A 27,519-nucleotide genomic window follows, 5' to 3' on the forward strand; every position below is an offset into this window, starting at 1 on the left:
GTTTTAGTTTAGTACTTGGTATAAGTGTGTCTGCCTCAATTTAAAACATTCAATCCTGTTTGAAAAAATAATTACAGAAGGAATATCAAATTGACATAACAAACTTTCGCTCTTTATTTCCATCCTGTTTAATTAATAGAGCTCTAATTAATTAAGTGCCTGAGCATGGTGCATTTCTGAAATACCCTTTTAAGAAAATAATTCCTTTAGAAATAATTCCTTAAATTGGGAATGACCCAAAATTGGGTGCACTGAGATGTCACTGATCTATTATAATTAGATTATTGCGGATGGTGAAGAGTGGGATCGGAGCTGCTGATCAGTTGATTTACTTCCAGACCTTGATTGTCCTTATCTACAACTTCCATTAACAAGCATCCCTCAGAGAGAGAGAGAGAGAGAGAGGTGCTTTATGTTGATTTTCTTCCACATTTCATCAACTCACTTTGTATTTTTACAATGTCCCGGTCAGGGCCGGACTGGGACACAATTTCAGGCCGGGAAATCCTACACCCATCCAGGCCAATTTAGAAACATGGACAACCCTGTTTTTTCCTAAATTACATTTATTGGTCAAAATCCTTAGGCTGGGGCCATGTAAAATAATTAAAGGCTTTCTTCTGAACGGTATCCTCACTTCCCTTTTCCTTCTCTTCATTTTCCCTAATATCTCTCTGTCTCTCCCTTCCACCAGTATCATCAGCCTATTAAGTGTGTGTGTTTTTCTTGCACCTGTCTCTTCTTCACCTGTCTCTTCTTCACCTGTCACTTCTTCACCTGTCTCTTCTTCACCTGTCACTTGTTCTGGCCTCATGTTACAAACAGAACTGTCACCACCTTGGTGTAAAACAACCACCTTATTGTAATTTGTTTGCCCAGAATCTACATTTATTTTAGTAAAAAATCCAAGTATTATATTTATGACAAAATGTTGTTTTTATCTTAAAATTACTTAAATATCCAACATTTGGCAACACTATATTTCATACAATATGTAAAAAAAAAAAAAAATCTTATTTTGACATCTCACTCCCTGGCTGAATGTGTGATCATTGCACCACAGCTAGGTTGACTGTCTCCTCCACCTTCATTTGATAAAAAAAAATGGGCAGACAATTTTCTAAATTGTCTAATAAAATGTTATTGCATTATTTTTTGTTGATGTCTGCACTATCACTCCTGTCTCCCTGCTCCCAGTACCACATAAATGTTCATATTTGTCTGCTAAATTACTAATGTAACTTTACACTAAATAATAATCTCCTTTAGCGTATAGTATTTTGAGTGACGATAGTAATAGGGGTGCTACCGCTTACATTTGCTAGCATTTCAATACTAAGTTAACGAAGAAAAAAGTACAGTATTTACAGATGAAACTGACCTGCACTTGAAGCCCTGAACAGGTCATTCATTTTGCAACAATTTGATGCTTGTTCTTGGAGTGCTTTCTTTTTCGTTGTCCTCTGCTCCACCTGGCCGTTTTCTGTCCATCATCGGGTGCTGCTCGCATTTTCTGTTTAACCGTTTGGCTGAGGCTAAGTCGAATCGTAGCCTTGCCATTTTATTTTATAATAATAATTTTATTGAATGACAAATTTGAAAATGATCACTGGTAAATGTAGTATATATATATATATATATAAAAATAAAATAAATTTTTTTTTTTTTTAAAAACGCTGGCTGGCAGGCCAAAATGGTCGCCAGGCCACCGGGAATTCTCTCGGTGCTCCCGATGGGCAGTCCGGGCCTGGTCCCGGTTCTAAACCAACCAGCGGGGCCTTGAACAACAGGGCAGATAGACTTAGATAAACTGTTACACAGTAACTGATGGATACAGACTCAGTATGGTCTGTCTAGACCGGCTAAACTTGCGCTTAGCCTTTTTACACTTGGCTTTGAAACAGTAGGTTGAATTTAAAGAAGGTTTTTTTATATTGTCATTTAAAAATGCAATATGCTGAGGTGGAATAAATAAAATTTCAGAATGGACAGCCTGAAGAAACTAGACCTCCTCAAATAACCTGCAACTGCTGATTCAGAGCTGTGACGCTGTCCATGAATATTTATCCAGATATATATATAAAGTTTTAAATTAAACTTTTATATCAATATATTGTTAGTGTGTTTTTGTATGGTAGAATATGTCATCATGACTCGTAAAATAAAACTCTTCCTGTCAAAGCAATGGCAGGCTCATCATGATGAGTGATGAACGTGGGAGTAATTAACACAGCATTATGAAAACTTTGAATATGATTGCATGGTAATTACTTGAGTTATGGATTTGCTTTGTTCCCTGTAAAAAATGAAGTATTTGTTGACGAGAGATATAGGTGAGAAAATGAAAGTGCCTGGACCTCGTCAGAACTGCTTAAAGATGCATTTGCTTCTGCATTCATATGCAAACACACATTTCTTTCCTTTTTTTCCCTTTGATCCTTCCATATTCACATGGAAGACAGAGGTGACCTACGTTCAGAAGTTGAGATGTATTGACAGAATGAGGGTTAGCCTAGGAAATTAGGACCAAGGGTGAAGAACGTGCTACTCTAATAACAGAGCATGTATAAATATTACAACATTTTTGACAGTTTCACAGGCAAGGCTTAAGCCTATAGTGCCAGACTATAATGCATGTTACAGCATACCTTGAAATATGTCAGTGCTATTGTTTTGTCTTAAGATACACACTATAATGAATTTTTTTCCAAGGCATGTTTATAAAAGCTGTTTATAAAAGCTACTTATGACCTCGAGACTAGATTACTGTAATGCTTTATTAGCTGGTTGTCCTGCATCCTCAATAAACAAGCTACAGTTAGTCCAAAATGCCGCCGCTAGAGTTCTTACTAGATCAAGAAAATATGATCATATAACACTGATTTTAACATCACTACATTGGTTACCTATAAAGTTCCGTATTAATTACAAGGTATTGCTACTGACTTATAAAGCCCTAAACGGCTTAGCTCCAGTCTATTTAACCGATCTTCTATCGCCCTATAATCCATCGCGCTCTTTAAGGTCACTAAATTCGAGGCTTTTGGTCATACCTAGGATATCCAGATCCACCAAAGGAGGGAGAGCATTTTCACATTTAGCTCCAAAACTCTGGAATAGCCTTCCTGATACTGTTCGTTGCTCAGACTCGCTCTCCCAGTTTAAAACTAGATTAAAGACGCATCTCTTCAGCCAGGCATTCATCTAAAAATTTTAATCTTACAGTTAAATCCGGTCTCTAGTCCATAAACGCCAGAGGAGAACTGGCCCTCGACTGAGCCTGGGTTCTCCCAAGGTTTTTTTTCTCCATCAGGTCACCTGATGGAGTTTTAGGTCACTTGATGGAGTTTTTCGGTTCCTTGCCACTGTTGCCTTTGGCTTGCTCAGTTGGGGATATTTTGGGGATATTTAATTTAATTTTATCAATCAATAAATTCCACTAGAAACAAACCTTGTTGTATTATTTTAATTTACTACTGTGAAGCTGCTTTGATACAATCTGTATTGTGAAAAGCGCTATACAAATATACTTGACTTGACTTGACTTAAATGTCCTTTGAACTAAGGCCCAATCCTGGCTTAATCTAAACCCTGTCTGTGAAACCAAGCCTTAAAAAGAAAATGTTGAAAAGATAGTCTTAATGTAACTCCTCCAGAAAGACTTGAAAAATAGATGTTAGTCTTTTGCCATGCATGGGAAGAAAAAAAAAATGTTGCTACTTCTACAACAGACATTGTAAATGGTTCCAGAAAAATCTGGCCTTACACTAGACTTTCAAGTTGCTCCGAACACAGCAAACTCATGCAGAAACATGCGCTTGTTGCTAGGAAACACATGAAAAACAAAAACAATCTGTTATAAAATCAGCTCAAAATATCAAACATGAACCATAGCCTGAAAATAAAAACATCTGAGTCTGACTCCAGACTCCTCTTTGCCAAAAGTTAGTGTATTTCAGAGTTTAACCGCATTGCATGCAATCACATTATATGTTGTAAAATATAGCTATAGTTTACATAATCGATCTGTGTTGGGACTACATGAATAATTCGTCCAGGCAAGGAATTACCAGTCCCCAGCATGCTTTGCAATGTTACACTGGGCAAAAAATTTGTTTTGAGCAAAATAAGGAAAAGGGGAAAATATGTGGGATTTAAAAGAGTTTGTTTTTAAATACCATTAATTTACCATGGTACTAACTTTTCGCAGTGCTAAAACCTGCTGTTTTTCTGCACTTCCTCTATAGCTGACTGATGATTTCCCTCCCATACTCTTAGGGCATTTAGTCCTGGAGTATAATTACTCGAGCCAATTCTAATGCAGATCTATTTGCTGCAGTAGCAACGCTTAAACGGATCTGCAAAGGAGGTTGACTGAGAACTGCAGTGCGTGGAAAAGAGCCTGTGGGGCTGTTAGTTTGGAGCTGAACTGAGTTTGACAGCATCTCATTTCATTCCCTTTTGTCAGCACAACATACATTGTCATCTGCAAATGATCCTTTCAAGCTATGCCAAATGATAACCAGCGTAATGGCCAATATAAAACGCACTATGGCGAAGACTTGAACATGATCATTATGCCGGTAGTAAATCCAAGGGCGTATGCTCACCAGAACCTGCAGTCAGTGTGGTTTGTCAGAGAAGACCTTGAGGCAGAGATAAATGGGCCCTTAAATTCTCCTCTCCACTCGGCTACCAGTGAATCACTTTAAATGCATTGTTTTAGGAGCTTCATATGTTAGTCACGGAAGGAAAGTATAGTTCCAACTCTTTACACTTTTTATCGCACAATAGATACAGGATAAAGCGGGACAGATAATGGGGCGGATGGTGTGGTCGTGAAGGTGCATCTCTCGGGTTAACAAGGGCATCAAACTGAGTTTATTTATAGGCATTCACAGTTTTCCTGGGGATTGGCAGAGATTTGCATAATTATCAGAATTCACACAACACTGCCGCTGCAGATAACGGTAACGAACGACCAGAGTCCCGTCTCCCAACTGGGCAGATTTACAGTATAAACGCACCATGGGACTATAAATCCAATAGTCATTTAACTGCCACCGGTGAGATGAATCCTCTGTGTGTGTCTGTTTTAATGTTAAATCAAACCACACAGTAATGAAGACATGTATGTTGTCTTTCTTTAGAGGCTGAATTCTTTTTCGGTCAAAATGTCAAGTGCTTTTTTGACATATGCTGTTCTTTTATTACTATTGCTCATACTGAGGGTTAGGGATTTAAATATTAGATCATTCAAATTAATGCACAATTATTTCTACCATATTGGTAATCAAAATGTTATATTATGTTTTGATGCATAAATTTACTTGTAGCATTTAAAATGTTTAGTTTGTTTAGACAAAATTCTATGCAATTTTAATATCAGCGTTTATCAGTATTGGCTTATCGTATCAGCCAGAATTTGTATATTGTTGCGTCATGCACTAATTCAATTATAAATATGAAGTAAAATTTTCTTTATTATTCTACACATGCAAAACGTTTTCTGTTAGGGTTAGGGTGTGAATTGGTATGGAAGCCTTTTTCCGCCATATGAGAAAAAAAGTAAATCATAATAATGATATAGAAGGTCATAATTATGATATAAAGCATCAAAATGATTAGATACTAAATAAGAATTAGGAGATAAAGTCAAATTTAGATTTAAATTTTAAATTATCACAAAAAATCAAAATGTTGAGAAAAATCATAAAAAGACAAATTTATAAGATAAAAGTCATATAGCCTAGCTATGACTTTTCATGTCGTAATTTCGACTTGTCATAGTTTCAACTTTTTATCTCATTATAATGACTTAATGCCACAATTATGATTTACCACAGTATTTTTTTTTCTTATGTGACGGAAATTTAAATGTTGGGAAAACAGCTTATAAATCATTCAATCAAGTGATCATATTTTTATAAAAATGCAGAAAATTATCTGTGATGGATAGGATTAGGGTTAAGTTATAGAATATACAGTTTGTACAGTATAAAAATTATTTTGTCTATGGAATTTGTTGTGTGTGTGTGTGTGTGACATGGAGAGGTCATATGGACCTGTTTTCCAGGTGTGATTGAGCCTACTATTGAGTGATGGGCTGGTGGGTGGACAGAGGCATACTGTGAAAGTTAGAAGCTGATATAACATTACACACGTCTTTCCAACAGCCCACCTCCATTTTGAGCCGTTATTGAATGTAGCTTAGCTTAGAACGAATGCCAGCAGGGTTCAGCCACAAAAACATGTATACGCACACTCTCTCATAAAGAAACAATTTGCAAACTGACAGGACCCCTTTGTGCGCACAATGCAGCGGGATCAGGATCTGCAGCAGGAAGTGAGTGTGTTCGACAGATACGAAGGGGTCCAGAACAGAAGGAACAAAAGAGGGCTGGATTTTGTGAGAGGAACGCCAATTTGAATTCATTAGCTGTCACTCGCTCTGACAGCAAGTTAGAGCCATGATTCTGAGTGCGTGCGAATCACAACCGTTAAAGCCGGAGCTCAGGAGAGGCCTGGATTCTCGCCAGTGTTTAGTAATTAGTGAGAAGAGGCCATTACTCACCTTGTCATTCTATTGAACCAGCTCTCACTGATACTCATTAGGGTACACACGCATATGTGTCTTGAAAAGCAACAATTTGGGTCAAGCCACACTTGAGCATGACACTTTTTTTTCTCTCTCACTCATCATTTTTCTCCAAATTATCATCTGGATTCCAGCTGAGCTTTCCATCAACGCTGCTTGAAATTTAAAGTGTCTTTTTTTTCCTTGTCTGTTCAAAGCTTTGTCATTCAAGCTCTCACCCAATCAAATTGCTTGTTTCAGTTCACTCGCACCTTTTCACTCACTCACTTCCTTCAAATCAACAAACTGACTTATCTGCTTTCACACACACTCATCTCCTTGGGTTATGTTCTTTATATTTCTCCTTCAACCTCCTCTACTCTTTTATCTTTCCAATCCAGTACTTGTTCACATAAAGGCGCCATGCATCTATTTTTTTTCCTGTGAGGGGCATCAATTGTAGTCCTGGCACATTTCTTTTCTTGAGGGATAGACAAAAAAGACGTGAGGGTAGACGAAAAATCCCTTTTATATAGCCTAGTGTAAGATGTTTTTTTCCTAGTAGTACAGGTTTTGTTGAACATGTGAGGGGACACTGGGTTCACATTATGATCTAAAAATCAAAACAAAACTGTTAAATTTGACAGTCAGTAAAGGTTTTGTTTTATTTTTTATTTTTTTATTTTTTGTATGTATGGTAAAGACTTAGGGCCTATGAGATCTGAATGACTGCATATACAAATACACAGTTATCCATATTATAGTTACCACTATATTCAACAAGGATGCAATAAAAGTGACAGTAAATACTTTAATTGTTACAATATCAAAAAAATTCAAATAAAAGCTTTTGAACTTTCTATTTATCAAAGAATCATTAAAAATGCATCACGGTTTCCACAAGCAGTGCAACAAAATTAATAATAAAAAATGTTTCTTCAGCAGCAAATCATCATATTAGAATAATTTCTGAAGGATCATGTGACACTGAAGACTGAAGTAATGATGCTGAAAATTCCGTACATTTTGAAATATATTAAAAAAGAAACGTTATTTTAAATTACAATAATTTAAAATAGTTTTTACGGAATTTTTGATCCAATAAATGCAGCCTTGGTGAGCATAAGAGACTTAAAACAGAAAAATCTTACCGACCCCAAACATATGAAACATTAGTGTATTTGTATTTATGTATAGTTATATTATTTATTATGTAAAATGGGCATAATGCTTCTGTGTATATATTTCAGATGACACCGGGGCTCATGGAGATTCAATGTAGCTTTAATTCACAGCACAAAACCATATTTCATCCATAACAATCATGACCATCTCTTCTTTTTTCTCTCCTGATATGCAGTTGGATCACGACGCCGACTGGCCTTAGAGGGGAGAAACCATACAACACAGTCTTCAATCTTTTACCTACTTCACGCTCCTTTGGTCCACCTGCTTTATGTTCCCTTTGACAAATCACTAGCCTTTGCTGCCACATAAATTGTTTTCTTAGCTGTTTTACAACTGAAGAGTTTCAGGCAAAACTCAACTCGGCTTAATTCAATCATGCATATGCATGATGACCTCAGAATTCGCCTGCATGCGAGAAGGTGTTGAGATGGAGATAAAGGTCTAGAATGTATTCTAGGCTTTTTTGTTTGATGCAAAGCCGCAGTTGGAACTCCAGATTGGTCCATCCTCTAAAAGTGAACTATAGAATTTGGATGAAGGCTAATCCACCAATTGCAAGCGTAATGTACTTTGTAGTGAAAATAAAATAACCTTGAACTCATTAGAACTCACAGATTATTCAAGGCCTTTATTCATATCCTCTGCATATGGCACTTTGCATCCAAAACTGGAATCCATAATGTCTGAGCATTATAATGGGAGTGGAGCCAATGGTTTTAGCAGCTCAAGATTTTAATAAAGGCTCTGCGGAACTCAGTGTTGAACGTGGTGTAGATGATTGGATTGAGAGCGCTGTTGACGTAGCCGAGCCAAGTGAAGGCGCTGTAGACCTCAGGAGGAACATGGCAAGCTCTGCAGTGAGTGTTTAGGATGTGGGTCACAAAGAAGGGAAGCCAGCAAATAAGAAAAACCCCTGCGAGACAGAAAAGAAAAGAAAAGCATTCTTCAGTGGAATACAAAAGGAGAAATTGAGGAGGGTGCTGGTCGATCTTTTCCATGCACCAGAAATATCATAAATGTGTCTATCACTTTATTCCTAAGTCTTTTGAAACCAGTGAAAAGCTTTGTGTGAAAAAATACAGAGCCCCTTAAGGGACATGGTGAAGGGAAAAAAATTGTCAGTGCTTTTGAGAGCTTTTCAATGCTCTCCCAAATGTTTTGCGTTCCTCAGAGAGATTCTGCATTCGCTGGTAAACCTTATGAGCTCTTTTTGAGAGTGAACGCAAAGTTTCTCGGGGAACGCAAAACGTTTTGCGAGCGAACGCAAGATTTCTCGGGGGAACGCAAAATATTTGCGAGAGAAAGCAAAAGCATTGACTTATTATTTTTCCTCCCATCTCATATTTTTCTTCCACCTCCATGTCCCTTTAGTGGCTCCGTGAAAACAGACCACGTTTAGGTATATTAAGAGTTCATGAAATAGGTAGCGATTCACTTTTGTTATCGTTAACTAAAACTATTCAAAATCCTTTACGGTATTTAAAATAAATCTGAAATAGATTGTAAATATTTTTGACTCAATGAACCGGTTGCAGTGGCAAACTGTATCAGTAGATAATGACTTGTAAATTTTGGTCTGTTGCTCACATAAAACTATTCAATAACTTCAGCAGATTTTTGTGAAGCTTTTTTGCCTAGAAGAAATAAAGCCTTTTTGGGTGAACTACTCATCAAACCTCTAATTATAAAGTCTTTTTACATGTAGGAATTTTTGCAAATGACAAATAGCTTTGTTGAATTGACCACAGGCAAAATGGTCATGTGACAACCCTGACCAATTGAGGCAGCTGAGCCATTCACTCGATCTAAGATATCTGTCTCCATGAGTGTGATTTAATTTCCTCCTCAATTAAGCAGACATCTCAGATTACCATCACTGTCATTTATCACTTTACAGAACGCTGACTCATGGGTCATCAATTGACGCTAATAGAGCCTAATTGGTTGTCTGGTACTTGATGTTTTATAAAACTAATATGTTGGAGACTGACTGTAGCCTACACTGAATGCCAGTAGCTTTACACAACACCTACAGAGTCCTCACTATTCCCCAGGTTGCAATCTGACAAACTGTTGCACATGCCAGGCACAGACTGACTGAGCTCCATGGAGCGACTCTGCAACCCACTTTCAAAATGTCAAATGAAAAACTAAGTGAATCATTGTTTGAAAAAATAGTACGGTGGTATGTGCTCGGGTTGAGTGGGAGGGTTGGAGGAATTGTCAGGACACCCAATATGAAAGGGAAACGGTTTTGAAATAGTGAAGATAAAAAAATCGCGAAATCAATTTGCTGAAAGCAATCAGCAAGATGGTGAATTTCCTAAATTACGTGTCCGTCCCCCACCACTTTCTCTCACTTCTGCTGCTGTCTGTCTCAACGTAAATGAAAAGTCTCCTCATCTGCTAGACGTGAGAGAGAGATTAATATCAGTGTTGATAATGACGTACATGACAGAGGTCGGGTTAATCAAGTCAATGAAATTACAAAATAAAATGCAACCAAATGCTACCTTCACCAGGGATTCAATCACTGGATAAAATGCTCTTTCTATTCATCAAAGAATCCTGATTTATATATTAAAGGAGAACTCCGGTCAATTTTAACATTGAGCTAATTTTTTTGTACATTTGGAGTGCTGTCAATACAGAGAACAACGACAAAAATCGGTGTTGCCTACACCGTGTTATCCTCTTTTTAAAATTTGCACCCTGTTGACTTCAATTGGGCAAGTTTTAAACCTGCTTTTAGCCTCTTAACATCCTTGATGTGTCATTACAAGTGCACGGGTCATGTGAGTGATTCCTTCGGAGTGAACGCGGGTCAATCTGACTGCAGTAGATGTGAAAGATATGAATAAAAATGATATTTATTTAGCCAGCGCACATACCTGTATTTACATCCTGTTTTCGGTCGAAGTCCATAGTAATCGATTGTCGAGTTCACGCGCATGATCATAGGTACTAAACCAATGCGCGTGAACTCGACAATCGATTACTATGGACTTTGACCGAAAACAGGATGTAAATACAGGTATGTGTGCTGGCTAAATAAATATCATTTTTATTCATATCTTTCACATCTACTGCAGTCAGATTCACTGTGTTCACTCCGAAGGAATCACTCACATGACCTGTGCACTTGTAATGACACATCAAGGATGTTAAGAGGCTAAAAGCAGGTTTAAAATTTGCCCCATTGAAGTCAACAGGGTGTAAATTTTAAAAAGAGGATAACGCGGTGTAGGCAACACCGATTTTTGTCGTTGTTCTCTGTATTGACAGCACTCCAAATGTACAAAAAAATGAGCTCAATGTTAAAATTGACCGGAGTTCTCCTTTAAGCAGCACAGCTGTTTTTAACATTGACGATAATAAGAGATGTTTCTTGAGCACCAAATCAACATATTAAACTGATATCTGAAGGATCACATGACACTGAAGACTGGAGTAATGATGCTGAAAATTATAATTTGCCAACATGGGAATTATTTACATTTTAAAATATAGGAAAGTAGAAAAGTACCATTAACATTTTTAATGGTATTTAAGCGAGCTCTTCATGTGTATCTTTGACCTTTTAATTTTTAAGTGATAATTCATTGCAATGTATTATATAATACATATATGATCTTGCCAAGGCCACCAAGGGAAAACAGATGTGTTTAACCTTCCAAATGATGCACACAAATGGCTTTGGGGCAAAACAAGATGTAACAAGGTGAATGTAAAGTGAGACAGTTTTCAAGTTCTACATAAATTGAATCACTGTTGTTATGAAGCTCGGGGCGACAAATGGAAGTAAAAAAAAACAACAATGACATTTTATTATGCAAATAACTACCAAACACTGTGGAGTCTGGAATAATGGAGTCTGGATTTGTTCATGAATCACATCTCACCCAGAACGATGGCCAGCATCTGTGTGGCTTTCTTTTCCTTGGAGTGCATACTTCTACACCGGACCTGACTGGGACACACCATGACACTGCCGGGCGGACGCAGCGTGGTGTGTGTTCGTCCGTTTGACAACTTCTTCACCTCACAACTCCTAACTGTCACCTGCTCCTCGTCCCCACCTTCCTCTTCCAATTGGTTTCCATCTTGCTCAGTGCGAGCAAAGGACGCCTGGCTAATACTGCAGTAGTTGAGCGTGATCACAGGGGGCAGCAGTGAGTTTTCGGCAGGGGCGGTTTGAGGCCTCTTACGTCGCAGGCAGCTGGAGAGGAGCCGTGGACGCATCACCTGCTCCGTGCTTTCCTGAACACATACGGAGATGAAATGTAAGCATGCAAACTTCAAGGTGTGCTAAACATCTTTATTCCTGCTAGCATGTCTGTTCTATAATTGATTAGCACAAGGAGGTATGCTGTCCTCATTTCCTCGAACAGAATGATATCGTCTCAAGGACTACTGAGTATTTTTGTTGCAATGCAAAGCTGATTTCACACCGCCTTACACATTGCAGTAGTTTTGGATCACTTTTATTTTTGACTTTGCAATTCCTTAAGAAAGGGCAATGAGCCAGTAACCTTCAGGTTGTTTTTACAGCCATATTTTATTCAATTCTCTCATGTACTTTCCTATAACACAGCATTGGCATTAAATATAAAGCAGTATTGAGTAATACACTACTTTTTAAATGTTTAAAAGGCTTTTTGAGTTTCAATCTCAGTGGATAGAAAGTCTTTCAGGTGATTTGTGTTGTGGACAGTTATATTAACTGGAGTAGTTAAAAAACATAAAACATAAAAAACTGGTTGAAGAACTTGTTGAACAAATCTTTATCCTTAAATATCTTTGTGGCCATTTGTCTTTCTCAAATCAACAAAACACACAGCGAAATATGTTTCTTAAACAGTATTTTGTCGTGTTCTAGTAAAAATATTAACACCTCTCTAAAACAAGATAAATTGACTTCAGATATATCTTAAATTTTTCCTAATAAATTAGGTTTATTGAATTTTTCTCATCCTAATGATAAATAGTTTTTGTTTTAAGCATACATGTAACAAATGTAGCCACTTTTAGGCATTTTTTCTGAATATTAATTATTAAATTTATATTATTTTATTATTTCATTATTATATTGTTCTATTATATATTTTTAATAGGGCTGTCAAGCGATTATATTTTTAAAATCGAATTAACATGATGTGCCAATTAATTAATCTAATTAATCATAAATTATTCACACATCAAATTTGGCTGAGAAATTATCCCCAAAAGATCATTGTTGTGTTAAATGAGAACAGCAATAAATAGCCATTACAAAAAGTAGCTTTATTATTTAATTAACATTCATACTATGGTTATGGACTTTCAGTTTGTTTAATTAGTCATTTCGTTCACATGTTGTCATTTAATAAGTTAATCTTAAACTTGTCCAGCTGTTCCTTTTTAGTTCCATAATTTTTTCTTGTGTATAAATACTTCTTGTTTGGTTCAGTTTGAGGTCGATCATTCTATGCTAGTCGTGTTTAAGTTATCCGCTTTCTTCCTGAGTATTTGAGTTTCCTATTAAAGGAATATTTTGTGAAATCATCTGTTTCAAGTCTCTTTGAATTCCAAGACTCGTGATAATTAGGCTACACAAACTTTTAGGCTACAATGGCCATTTTTTTTTTTTCATTTTTTTTTTTCCAGAAGGTGCATCTGAATTGCTATGTAGATTTATCAACCCGATCTCACAGCATATTGTTCGTATTTTACGAGGTGGCTAATTCGTACGAATTCAAATGACCTCACTTGTAAGAATTTATAGGATTTTTTGCTAAATCGTACATATTTTACGAGTTGCCCAGTTTGTATGAATTCGTACGAATGACCTACCCCTGACCCTGTCGCTAAACCTACCCATCATTGACATTACTGAGGTTTAGACAAATCTGATGAATTCGTACAATTGCTCATTCGAAATTGGTTCGTGAGATAGCTTTGGATTTATAGACCAAAACTGTTTGGACTGTTACAAACATTATTTAAAATATCATCTTTTCTGTTCCACAAAAGAAGACAACATAAGGGTGAGAATAAACAGAATTTTTGGGCAAACTATGATATTATTATTAATGAAATGAGACTCTAAATAAGAAACTAAAACTGCCAGTAGGTGGCGGTAAATGTCTAAATGAGTAGGCCTAAGTCATTGAGTCATTCATTCGATTCGTTCAAACAGATTAATTCAGGAATGAAGTAGGCTAAATGGTTCTCTTTGGGTGCTTGTCAATTCTTATTTGTGTATCCTCGTTTCCTTTCCTCGCGCCTCAGCTCCACTCCCCCTGTAGGATACGAGGGAAGGCTGCAAGGAAAGAAAATGAGGACGGAGGAATCGAATGAAAGCTTTTTTATACTTGAATACTTGATCACTCGAGCGTCACTTCACAGCGTCATCAGCAGTGCTCAAAGGATCTGCCCTTATGTTGTTAAAAGTTTGGTTATTTAAGAAATTCATAATAAATATTAATAAAGCAAGATACCCTGTTGAAATATGTGAGATGTGTGGTTTATATGAACTGCAAAGGTAAAGTATAAATTAAAATGTCTGTGACCTATGTGAAAGGGGAGGAGAATTTATACGTGCGCCACGTTTAGTCGATAAAACTCCACAAAAGGCCATGTATCTTCGCTTATGACTCCTCAGGAAGCCTCCTCAATCCTTTCCTCCTCGTGGTGCACTTTGAGAATTGAGATGTTCTTCAAGATGGCTGAGCTCGATCGGTTTCCAGGTCATAGGATGGAGGACGGAGGGGCGAGGAGACGAGGAGGGATATTGAGAAGCACCCTTATGAATGGGCCATTGAATCGTTGGTTCACCCAATTGATTCGATCAAAAAGCGAATACATTCAGAAACAAAACACTGCTGTGTTGCTTGGAGACAACAGTTCTGCTTTGGCTTTAGCAGGTAATATTTTTGTTGGCAAAATTGAGCAAAAACAGACAATATTGTGTCTAAAACATAACACAATATTTACTCCTTATTTATTGAACTATTAAAATCAACATCACATTTGCACTTGTGCTATTCGGAACAAAAGCACCCGAACTGACAGCATTTCCTATGGCTCTCTACTAAAGCTTGTTACTCCCTAACTTTGAAGTGACTCTTGTGGATACAGTTTCAACAAACAGAAGTGCCAGTGAAGGGAGTAAAGCACCAGCCAGAACAACTTGGGGGCCAAACGTCAGAGCCACAAATTTCCAGTTCATAGCTTACAGCCAGCAGGGATAAGTCTGTGGAGGCACGTCGACAGAAACACACCCGCTATGCTAAATCAGGAAGGAGAATGCTGCCAGCAATCTCAAAATACCTTGTAGGATTTCTTCACAGAGTCTTTTGCTCTGAGAAGGCTCATTTCATGCAAGATTAGAGTAAACACACACATTTCTATACACGCATGCAGGCACACAATGGTATACGCACATTTATCACATTGATCCTGATGGGGGAAAGGTCTCTTTTCTCTTTGTCAGTGCCATCTTGTAAACACGTCTCCTGTGGAGAGATGTTAAAGAGTCAGCGGGTGGAAAACAAAGGCCATGCAAAACAAATTTGGGAAGCAGCTTTATAAATGTAAAAAGACAGGAAAAGATGCCTGAAGCAAGGCAGGGAAAATGAAGTAGGGCGCTATGGAAAAAGAATCAGAAAAATCAGTTTTCACCGGATTCCAATAGTAGACTGTGATGCTTCACTGAAGCTCATTATATGACTGGAATGGATCATCTATTTTATATTTCATCCATATTTCAGTTACTGACAACAATTTTAATTAGTTTTAGTTCACAATAACAACCGCAACCTTGAAACTATTTGAACATTGGTACTGTCCAATTATAAGTGACAAGTTATGCCTATAAAGTCCATGAACCTCTCGTATTTTGGACCTTGGACCCCATTAACATTTTTCATATGAAAAAAGAGAGACATTTTTCAAGTTTGTTCAGTGTTTGTCTTCCAATTTTTGTGTCCCACAGAAAGTCATAAGTTTGGAACTGCTGTACATCAGGGTGAGTAAATTACAAAACTTTCATTTTTGAGAGAACTATTTCTTTAATAAAAAAAATTAAAAAAACTGAAAGCTGATTGTTTAATTTAAAATCTGAATGGTACAAAATCAATCAAGTTTTATTTATAGCTCAAATACTTCTATGCTCGGACGTAATTTTCTTTATTAAAATTAGATAGGACGGGGAAAAAAGATTATAACAGTCTTTTTAACAGGAAGAAAAATATTCAGGGCAGCCTACAAAGCCTTTTCTCCATATCAAATTTTGCTCCAGTTAGCTGGAACTAAATCTTGCAATAAAATTCCTAGGGCGCGCAGCAGAATGGCTTTGCTGGAACTTTTCCAAAGACCTGATGTGCATCTCACTTTCACATGAAGCCAATGATGCAAAGGTCCTATCCGCTGATCTGGAATGTTGTTTCACTGAATAAAACAACCCAGTAATGTTTCCTAACAAAGACAGACTGGATTCCAAGCTTCTTTGAATTTAAGTGAAATGTAATGCAGTGTTTCGATCCAAGACAGATTGAGTTGGAGCTTAAATGCATTTCCAATCTATACTTACCACCGGTAACAGATACTTCTAGTCATTATGCACTGTTATTGGTGGATTATGTGTGTTTTAAGTAGAATAGAGAATCCAAAACAGCTTGAGGAGATTATGTGTAGATGTGAAATGTGAGAAAATCTACTCTTACCGCTGATGGTGGCGCGGATGCTGGCTGAACTTTGCCACCTTGACGGAAGGTGATTCTCTTCCGTCTTCGTCTGAGAAAGATGTAGATGCGGACGTAGACCAGAAGGGTCACCACGAATGGCAAGTAAAACGACACCACGGAAGAGTAGATCACAAAATCGGGATTTGAAATCGAGCACACTGTGGGGTCATCTGCAAGAAACACACATGCAACACATCATTGCTGCAAAGTGCGACTGTCACGATTATGTTCTGTTTAGTTGTTCCTGTCGTGTCTGTATGAGTTCTCGTTAGTTTCTATGGTTACTGATTAGTTAATATTTGACCGGCTGTTCCTGTTTAGTTCCTTCATTTTACTACGTGTATATGTTTTCCCTGTTCTGGTCAGCCCTTGGTCGGTTATTGTTTGTGTGAATGTGAATGTTACTCCTGAGTTTGCTATTAAAGACTGTATTTCATCATATCCTTCGTTTTGCGCTTTTTACAGCCACCGTACCACTTAAAAACGAGTAAAAAGACGAAACTATGGAATCAACAGCACTGCGTCTCCTCCCCCCCCCTAACAACCGGAATATGTTGGGGTATTTGAGGTGGATGCTCCGACACGGCGGCCTCTCCCTCACAGCCTGCGAACCCAATGCAGCCTCAGAGGTTGTCCCAGAACCAGAGCCAGATAACATCAAAGCCCCAGAGTCTACACATGCCGATCAGTCCATCTCAGAGCCAGGAGTGGACCTAAACCTTATAGATCTGTGGTCCTCGGATCAAGTCCCCACCCTCGAATCCTTGTCTTCTTCGCCGTTCCCGTCCGCCGATGTTCGCACCTGATTTCCTGGTCCCATCTCCTCCGCTGGTTACGGCCAGTCCCCTGGATCCGTCGGCATCACTGGTGTCATCTAGCTCCTCGGCTCTGCCCCTGCCGCTAGCTCCTTGCGGTTTGTCAGCTTCGCCTCTGGCTTCTCCTCCACTGGCTCGGCATGAGGCCGAGTCCCCATCTCCACCTTGGCCTGTCAGCCCGTCGGCTGCGTCCCGGCTCTGCGTTCCTCATCTCCACCATGGCCCGTCTGCCCTAGGACTCCTCTGGGCTCCCTCGTCCATCTGGATCAGCCTCGGTCGGCGCTCAGCTTCCGCTATGGACTTCCAGGTCTCTGGCTGTGCCTTGACCCTCCATCCCTTCGGCTCCACCAGGCTTCTCCTTCCCTCTGGCTTCTCCATCGTATTCGATTGCTCCATCGCCGACCTGATCAGCTGAGTCCCCGTCTCCGCGAGCCAGCAGCTTCACCTTGGGCTTCCGAGCCGTGGATGTTGCCCTGGTCCTTCAGCCTCTCTGCTCCGCCGCCCAGCCCTGCAGCCAAAGTTAAACCCTGGCTCCTCCTGTCGGCTCCACCATGGTGTTTGTCTCCGACTTCTCCTGGTCATCCCTGTCCATCACCAGCTCCACACCCACCTCCAAAGCCCCCTCCCTCCTCTATTGGACATAATACGTTGCGAGGACGCACCTTTCCGAGGGAGGCGTAATGTCACGATTATGTTCTGTTTAGTTGTTCCTGTCATGTCTGAACAAGTTCTCGTTAGTTTCTATGGTTACTGATTAGTTCATATTTGTCCAGCTGTTCCTTTTTAGTTTCCTCAATTACTATGTGTATATATTCTTCCTGTTCTGTTCAGCCCTTGTTATTGTTTGTGTTGGATGTGAATGTTCCACCATTCCGTGATAGCGACGCAACAGTAGATACATTTTGAATTTTGTTGTGATTCTTTTGTTTGCTGTTATTGTAAAATATTCCATTGTATAGCAATGTAATTAAGATTGAATATCACAGATATGAAATAATAAATAGTGTGGATGTATGCAATGATGCCAGCTGTGTCAGTATTATCAATACTCTTATCAGCAGTAATCGGCGACGTATAAAATTGTTTCTGCGCCAACATAATTAGACCCTCAAAGTCCTTCCCTCCCATCTGCAGTACATGCAGCCCAAGCAGAACAAATCGCATGCATATCTAGGAGGCTTACGTGTGTGAGAGAGATGACATTCATTATATCTCACCGTGAAACTAATTAACTGATTACTCTAATTAAATGGATGATTCATTTCTTCGCAAACTAATTTATTGACATCTGATGGAAGCTCACTAAAAGCGTGTAAAGTAGGTGACTTACAGTAAAGCTATCTTTTTGAAAAATAGATACACTACAAACTATTAAAGACAAGATGCAAACTAGACTAAAGCTATTTAAAAACTCCATGAACTTAAAATTTGAGTTAAAGTTGTTTTGAGTTCATGGAAATGACACTATACTACTAAGATTTTTTAATGTATTTAAACTCTTATGCTCACCAATTAAGGCTGCATTTGATCAAAAATACAGTAAAAACAGTAATATTGTGAAGTATTATCACAATTGAAAATATTGTTTTATTTTAGTATATTTAAAAAATATATTGTAATGATTCTGAAGGATCATGTGACACTGAAGATTGGAGTAATGGCTGCTGAAAATTCAGCTTTGCCATAAATTACATTTTAATATATATTTAAATAGAAAACTGCTGTTTTAATTTGTAATAATGTTTCCCAATATTACTGCTTTTACTGTAATTTTTAAATAAATGATCAAATTTGATCAAATAAATGCAGCCTTAGTGAGCATAAGTGACTTTTTTTAGATTCAGATTTTTGTCCAATCAAATGCTCACAAGTACTAACAAGTAGCAAATCAAGTCCATGGCTGCCTATTGGCTATTAAGAATACATCCCTTCATTATGTTGTCTTCCTTCCGTCCTTCCTAAAAAATTACATCAATAAGTTATGGCAAATGTTTTTACATTGCTTTAACTCATCAAAATAAGTTAAGCAATTTTTATAAAGATGTATAAAGATTAAACATTTTAAGTCAGTTTAATGCAATTTAAGTTGAAATGACTTAAACATTCAAGTTGATTGAACTTAATTTAAGGCAGCAACTTTGTTTTTTTTTTTACTGTGTTTGTGAAACACAAATTTATGCCACTGCCAATACTTTTGGCCACAGCTGTATATAGCCAAACCCATTTGCTATGAATTAGGCCTATACAAGATTTCATCCCTGCAAGCAATGGAAGCAATGATTTCACACTATTGGACAAGTGCAGTGGTTCTCAACTGGTTTTGCTTCAGGAAGCAGATTGTATTGGGCAAGCTAACAATGCACGATAATATGGTAATTTGCATGTGTTTGCATTTTATTTAGCATTATTTATTAGAGCACCAATGACCCTTGAGTCACAGCCCACCAGTTGACCTGGAGCTCACCTGTAGTGTTGAATCCAAACAGTAGAGGGCAGGAGACTGCAAAGGCGAGGACCCAAACTGTAGCAATCATAACTGAAACCCTTTTGCGGGAGCTGTGAGTGGTGTTGTATAGCACGGGCATCACCACAGCCGTATACCTTTACAGAAGGAAGAATTAATCTCAGAGAAGTCTTGGGAATACTGATCAGGAAAAGGTCACACTCACTGAAGCATGAAAGTGTGAGTTATGAGATTAAATGAAAACTTTTAAATGACCCCACAAAGTATTTTTGAATATACATCCGTTCTGATATGAAAGAAAATATCAAAGTCAGTTTCAGATAAGCTTTCACTGCAATGCTTTGTTTCTGGATCTGCCATGAAGCGTTAAAAAGGAAATATCTGATTAAAAATTAATAAGTCAGGACGAAAGAGAACATGCAACATCTTTGCAACGAAAAGAGATTAATTATGCTCGACCCCTATCAGCAGGATGATATGCAATTGTATTAACTTTTCATGATAGTTTTTTTTATATCTGCAGCAGCACACTGCTTTTATAAGTAGAATACCAGAGGAAAGAGGGGGGAGAACCAGGCTAGTCTGAAAGGCATAATCAACCTATATATGCCTTTCTCTCCCCCTGGCTGAATACATTTCCCTGCACTCTGTATCATCTTTTTGTCTTTTTTACTGAATCGTTTTCTCACAGCCTTTCCATTTCGCCCTATTTGATCAGCCCATTACCCCCCCCCCCCCCCCCCCCAAACTAATTAAACTTCTATATGTTTTCACACTCATGCCATGCAGTCAAAATGAAAACATAGGCCCCTACCTGCTCTATCTATGAAGGTGTTAATGACGCACCTGTCACTGCAGGGATTTGCTGATACCATATTAAAGGAATATTTTGGGGTTGAAAGCTCGAACAGCATTTGTTGATAACCACAAAAATGAATATTCACTCTCTCCTCTTTGTTTGCTGGGTGTATCTCGCCTCATGGCGAGATCGCTCACCGCCTCTCCTCTGCGTACAGGAGAGATCCATTATTTGATTATATTTGAATGTTAATCTTTGATGTTGTTTATTATCTTATGTGTAATTGTTGTTCGTTTGACTTTCCTATTAAAACTTTATGGCGTGATTGGACGTCAGAAATGCAATCAATCGTCTGTGATTTTTGATATGTTCGGTCCTTAACTTTTGTCGGTTTTAAACGGGCTAAAGTTGGTTAAGGGCCGTAACATATTATTCACAAACCCTGGAATATTCTTTTAATAAAAAGGAACCACAAAAAAAAAAATGAAGTACACATTTATTATTATCCCCCTACCTGTCGATGCTGATGGCACACAGGTTGAGAATGCTTGCAGTGCACATCATCACATCCAGGGTTACAAAGACATTGCAATACAAGCGACTGAAGAGCCAATCTCCGCCAACCACCTGCACAGGTACAACATGGTCATATTAAGGGACTAGATGCACAAAAAAATTGAAAGGAAAAGGATATACATATGAAATATGTCTAACTAAGCGACTTCTAGCCACACTGCCTCACTGATTCTCCAATGCAAGTAAGGAGAGAACTCTTTTTGAGAGTCACAGCTTTTATTCCAAACTCCCTTTGCAAATAATGAGTGCTCCACAGTCAAACAGACTCTTGGTCCATCTCTCAGAAGGTCTACGACGATAGTGCCCATCCGGGTGGCAAGGGAGATAATAAAGCTCCGGCAGAGATGAATGGGCTGCATGCTCCTGAATCAGACTGCTAGGTATGTGTAGAACGTCACGACAGGAAGAATCGTCTTTTCTCCCTTATGGCACTAATCATGAGCGGAACAATGCCTCCTACTGCAACCATTCACAAGATGTGCTGCCAAATTTAATCGAGTAGGAATGCAGTCTCTGAATGAATTGTTTTTAACTGTGAACCACCAAACCCAGTGAAGAGTGAAGGGAATTTGATATTACACTGTGAAAATTATAGTGTAGTTGCTGTAACTGTAAAATTTATCAGGTTGATTTAGTCATACTAAGTCATATTTAAACAAAAGGTGTAACGTTTGCCAATTAAAGGGATTTGCCAATTTCATTTGGGCCCCAAAAATGAAAATGATATCATAATTTACTCACCATCAAGTTGTTCCAAACCTCTATGAATTTCTTTCTTCTGCTGAACACAAAAGAAGATATTTTAAAGAATTGGGGTAACCAGACGGTGGACGGTATTGACTTCCATAGTAGGAAAAAAAAATACTATAGAAGTCAATGGCTACAGTCAACTCTCTGGTTACCAACATTCTTCAAAGTATCTTCTTTTGTGTTCAACAGAAGAAAGAAATTCATGCAGGTTTGAAACAACTTGATGGTGAGTAAATGATGACATAATTTTCATTTTGGGGTGAATTATCCCTTTTATTTAACATTTAATGTTAAAATATTTTAGGCTAATTAACAACTTTTTTACTGTGTAGATCAAATGCTTAATGAATTGTAGCTCTGAAAGTAAAACTGCTAATGTTTCTGATGGATTAAAGAGTTTAACCATTTGACCATAGCAAAGGGTAACTAATTGTTCTTCAACCCTGCTCCTGAAGGACCCCCAACACTGCACGTTTTCTTTGTCTCCCTAATCAAACTGATTCAACTCATCAGCTCATTAACCCATGTGATAATGAGCTGATGAGTTGAATCAGGAGTGTTTGATTAGGGAGACAAAGAAAACGTGCAGTGTTGGGGGTACTCCAGGAGCAGGGTTGAAGAACACTGACTTAGAGGACATATTGAATGAAGTACGACTTGACAGATTTGAGAACCATTATCTACTGCTCTCCAGTTTATAAGCTTTCAGAGAATATTGATTTAAGTCTCGTTTCTTGTGTCAATGTCAAGTAATCAACTATTGATGTAAGAAAATAATTGGAAGTCTTAACTGATTATAGCACAGATTTGTGTCCCTTAAGACATGGAGACAGTGGGAAATAAATTGTAAATAAAAGATTTAATTAATTGTTTGGTGAATTTTCATGGACAAAATGCAGTCATTTCAACAGGAATCCTCACAATCTGGAATTTCTCTTGAGGACGTATAGATTTCCCCAAGCAGATTTCACAACGATTCACCGTGTTGACCAACATAAAGCTGCTTGGTTTGAAAGTGACTTCTGTGTGAGCTTGATGCCCAAACTTCTGTGTGAGCTTCACATCGCTACACTACTGACAATAGACAATTGTCCTGGTTTTGCAAATGAAATTTCACCAATGTGACGGCACCATAACATGGCTTTGTCCATTCAATCATTATGTGTAAGGCACAAAGTGATGGTGATGAAAAAACAGTTTAACTTTAACTTTTCCAATACAGAGTTCCCCACGCTCAGTGGATCTCAATAACTACATCTGTATTTTTAATTTCTGAGTTGAGGGAATGAATCGGTTCATCCTAAACAACCCTCTGTCTCATATGCAACGTTGGGAAGTCTGGTTCATTCTAGTGAATCGGCTCATCCTAAATGTTCATGTCTCATATAACGGTGGAAAGTCAGATTCATTCTAGTGAATCAGTTTGTTTGGATGGTTCATAACAGATTAAAAACATTACTCACAAATTTTAGTCCCTGGAATATGTTTTCAACTCGCTGTAAATTTACCTGTTCAAGATTGACACTGTCACCCAAATTGACATTATTCACTCACTCGATCAAAAAACTGCATAAAAGAATAGTTAATTCCACAATGCCTACAAGAAATTCCCCAAGAAATTCCAATCTATTTCCTTGTACATGTCATTAAGTTCCCAGGCAATACTTAAAAACGCCTTATCTAATTTATTTGTTGAGTTTCTTTTAATTAGGGGTTCAAGCACTTAGCACTGAAACCCTATTATAATTGTTAGAATTTCTCCCCTAAAAGTGATCGGACAGACCAAACCATAAGTTGTAGAGACTTGAAACTTTTGAGGGATGGTAGTACCCTCCCCATTTGGCTCATAACTCCTAAACCATTCGACGCAGACTGTGTCTTATATCGCGAAATTGGCAAAATTGTCTGGTATTTGGGATTTTTGTAAAAAAACTATTGCGAACTTGTCCAGTGCAGAAAGATTCTCTGGAGTCTGTTTGTCAATAATATATTTTTTTTAAAAGTCAAAATTTCCATTCACATCCACAACGGGATGCCAAAACGTTTGAAGTGGGTGTGGCCACTTTTACTAAAATAGCCAGAGCCGGACAGTAACTGAGTACATTTACTTGAGTACAGTACTTAAGTACAATTTTGAGGGATCTGTACTTTACTCGAGTATCATTTTTGGGGAGTACTCATGACTTTACTCAAGTACATTTGAGAGGCAAATATTGTACTCTTTACTCCACTACATTTCTATCCATAACTGTGAGTACCCGTTACTTCTTCTAAAAAAAAGAAAAAAAAAAGGAAAAAAGCAACATCTCGGAAACCCTCTCAAATGTGATTGGATTGTGCAGGTGCCACTGATTTGGACAGCCTATCAGCAATCACCTTCAGCTTTCCGCCAAAGTCAACTCCATGGTCAGATTTAGATAAGAGACGAAACCATGGGCGAAACAATGGATGAAGACGCAGCAGGTCCATTCCGGGAGTGATTTTTTTTCCCCAGGATGGTAGGGGAAGACTCATGAATATTCATTAGGGAAGTCATCCCTGATTGGTCTTAACCCCAGTGACGGGTAGGTTTAGGGGCGGGGTTATGGAGGTCATAAGACCCCCAGTGACGGGTAGGTTTAGGGGTGGGGTTAGGGGTAGGTCATCAGACCAATCAGGGATGACTTCCCTAATGAATATTCATGAGTCTTCCCCTACCATCCTGGGGAAAAAAAATCGCATCACGGGAATGTGCCAAGCCGTGGCCCCACCTCGCCAGACTATTTCAATTTTCTGAACAAGTTAATGATAGTTTTCGCTTCAAGTGTTTGCTGTGTTTACCAATGTAAGCACTGTGGCAGTAGTAATGCAATATTTAGAAAATGTACTCATGTACTCTTGATACTCAAGTACTTTTAAAAACAAGTACTTTAGTACTTTTACTTAAGTAGACATCTGACTGTAGTACTTTTACTTGTACTTGAGTAAAATTTAGCAAGGGGTATCTGTACTTTTACTCAAGTAATGTAGCTGTGTACTCTGTCCGCCTCTGGAAATAGCTAAACCTGTGGTTGATTGTGGTTTAACTTTTCTAACTTTAGTTAGTGTGTAATGTTGCTGTTTGAGCATAAACAACATCTTCAAAGTTACAATGCTCAAAGTTCAAAGCAAAGGGAGATATTTTATTTTAAAGAAATTGCTTTTTAAGGACTACAACAAACTGTTGGTAGGGACTACATGACATTCCTCCATGGTTAGTGACATCACCAACCCTATAATTTACATAAACCCCTCCCCCAGGAACACGATTTATAGATTAACAAGACAGAATATGCTAATCAATTAGAAGATAACTACACATAAGCAACATAAATTCATCAACTAACCATTCAGAAACATCCTGTTGCATTCTACATGCTGTTACTTCTTCTTGAGTCTGTCTGAATCCGGTTTGAACATAAAAGGCTAAAGGTTTTTGAAATTTTCAGTGTATGCCCTGTGAGTGCAAGCTCTTGAAACTCCGCCCTCTGTGCCGGGAGCAGCAGCTCATTTGCATTTAAAGGAACAGACACAAAACGGTGCGTTTTGGCTCACCCTCAAAAAGTGACAATTTTAACATGCTATGTAAAAATATCTGTGGGGTATTTTGAGCTAAAACTTCACATACACACTCTGGGGACATAAAGACTTATTTTACATCTTGTGAAAAGGGCATTATACCACCCCTTTAAATATCGGAAATTATTTCAAAAACCTATTTCGCAAACTATAGTCTTACGTTTTTGGCTCAAAGTCGATAACTGTTAAAAAGCTTTAAAACTTATTATTCCTTAATAAATTGCCTGTATTGGTTATAAATGGTCTTTTCCATATGATCTAAGAGGTTACATGCTTGCTAAATAAAACAAAATATCTTTTTTACGAATGTGCTTAAAGGCCTTAAAGTGCTCGAACCCTGAAATATAGTATATTAATACCAAAAACAAAAAAACACCCTGAACTAGGCTACAGCAGATTCTGGTGTACTCACTTCCAAATAGACGGCCCAGGGCATAACCAGTGAAGCAACCAAGAGATCAGCAACTGCCAGACTGACCACCAGGTAGTTGGTGGTGGTCTGGAGAGCCTTCTCACGAAGCACAGCAATACACACTAGAACATTCCCAAATACAATAGCCAGGATAAGTAGGGAATAGAGCATGGCATAGTAATTCCTCTTCCCATCTTCAATGCCTGGTACCAGGCTGTAGTTTCCTCCAGAAGTTAGATAATGTTCTGACTCATTCCACAGCCATTCACTGCTGCTAAACATTGCCATGAGTGTGGAAGATCTGGGAAGAGAGAACAGTTTTTCATCTTTGGGAATCAAAAACATAGACAACATGTATTGTAGCATCTGGGTGTCTGAGACTTGATACTCTTTAAAACCTTGCGTTTATATGCTGACATCCCTGAATGTTATATTCTGCAAAGAGACTTGGTAACACCTCACTGCTTGAGACATGACAGGCTGCTTGGTGTCTTCACAGTGCAGCTTTTATACCTTTGAAATTTCTATTTATTGATTGCAGCAATAAAAAACAAGATATTGTAATATATATATATATATATATATATATATATATATATATATATATATATATATATATATATATATATTGTGAAGGCTCATTTGGAGAGCCATGCTTTATAGCCTAACTTGTATTGCGACAATGTACACCTGCTCATCCAGTCTCATCCAGCTCATATTATGCAACCCTTTACATTTGGAATTCAGTAATAAATTATGGCTAATAATACAGAAAATGCATTAAAGTAAAGAATAGTCAGTCTAGATCAATGGTAAATCTTATGAAGGTCAGAGAAATATAGCTATAATAAACATAAATTAGAATTTATTAATCTCGAAATTTAACTAAATCTTAAACATGGATGATAAGTGATGTTCCAAAATGCATTGCAGATAAAAAAAATTCTAATAGTTGCAATGTTGGTTCATAAAAGGCACACTCATTGAAGCCAAGGGGGAAAAAATCATGGTGATAATCTGCAGAAATGTTAACGCATGCATTTAATTAGTTAATGGATAACATCCAATGATGTGCTGCATTCCAGAGGCAGATTACACGATTTACAATGTGTCTACCTGTTAGGCATCTCCAGCGAAGAACCGAAACAGAACCACCTCAGAATGCACTTTCCCTGAGATGAAAGTTATCCGTCCAGTCGCTTTTCGCGCAAGCCGTTGATGCTGAGGAAGGGACTCCATCCTTAACGCGCACCGGGCGAGCGCAATATGTGAAACTTATTAAACCACAGCTCCAATAAATACTTCCACTCGTTGCTTTTGTTCACTGAATAACCAGCACCCAAATGGTTTCGCACAGAGCTTGATTCGGATGGTTGGTTACAGCCGAGGGACGAGCTTCATTACATCTCCAAGAGGTCTTTTACGCACGAAGCATCTGCTTTCGTTAGTTCAGTGCTTGATGGTAGATCAAATATATTTTGAAGTGAATCCAGGTAGGTGAAAGAATAAAACAACAACTCAAAAATCCCAATTGTAAATCACGGCATAGCTCTAACGTTTATTCGCGTCCCGCTGACGATTCGAAGGATGTCTATATCCTACACGGTTCCCTCTC

At 38.1% G+C, this 27,519-nt stretch overlaps 2 protein-coding genes across 2 annotated transcripts in view; one reads left to right on the top strand and one right to left on the bottom strand.

Moving 5' to 3' along the window:
• The window catches only part of qtrt2 (queuine tRNA-ribosyltransferase accessory subunit 2), a gene marked incomplete at its 3' end in the record, with an annotated part of 33,162 nt that extends 25,088 nt beyond the window's left edge, over positions 1-8,074 (top strand). The window contains exon 8 of the mRNA XM_079863131.1: positions 7,938-8,074. Within this exon, the coding sequence (XP_079719257.1) occupies positions 7,938-8,074 (137 nt within the window). The remainder of the gene's footprint in view (positions 1-7,937) is intronic.
• A 117-nt stretch (positions 8,075-8,191) lies between these two features.
• On the bottom strand, positions 8,192-27,519 carry drd3 (dopamine receptor D3). Its single transcript, XM_079863128.1, has 8 exons — positions 27,021-27,519; positions 25,905-26,205; positions 21,084-21,196; positions 19,771-19,907; positions 16,471-16,661; positions 15,190-15,261; positions 11,668-12,025; positions 8,192-8,678 (listed from the first exon to the last, which is right to left on the bottom strand). Exons 1-8 carry the CDS (start codon positions 27,029-27,031, stop codon positions 8,482-8,484), a joined length of 1,380 nt encoding a protein of 459 aa, XP_079719254.1. The 5' UTR covers positions 27,032-27,519; the 3' UTR covers positions 8,192-8,481.

The sequence above is a fragment of the Squalius cephalus genome (assembly GCF_949319135.1).
Source record: "Squalius cephalus genome assembly, chromosome: 25".
Taxonomy (NCBI): Eukaryota; Metazoa; Chordata; class Actinopteri; order Cypriniformes; family Leuciscidae; genus Squalius; species Squalius cephalus.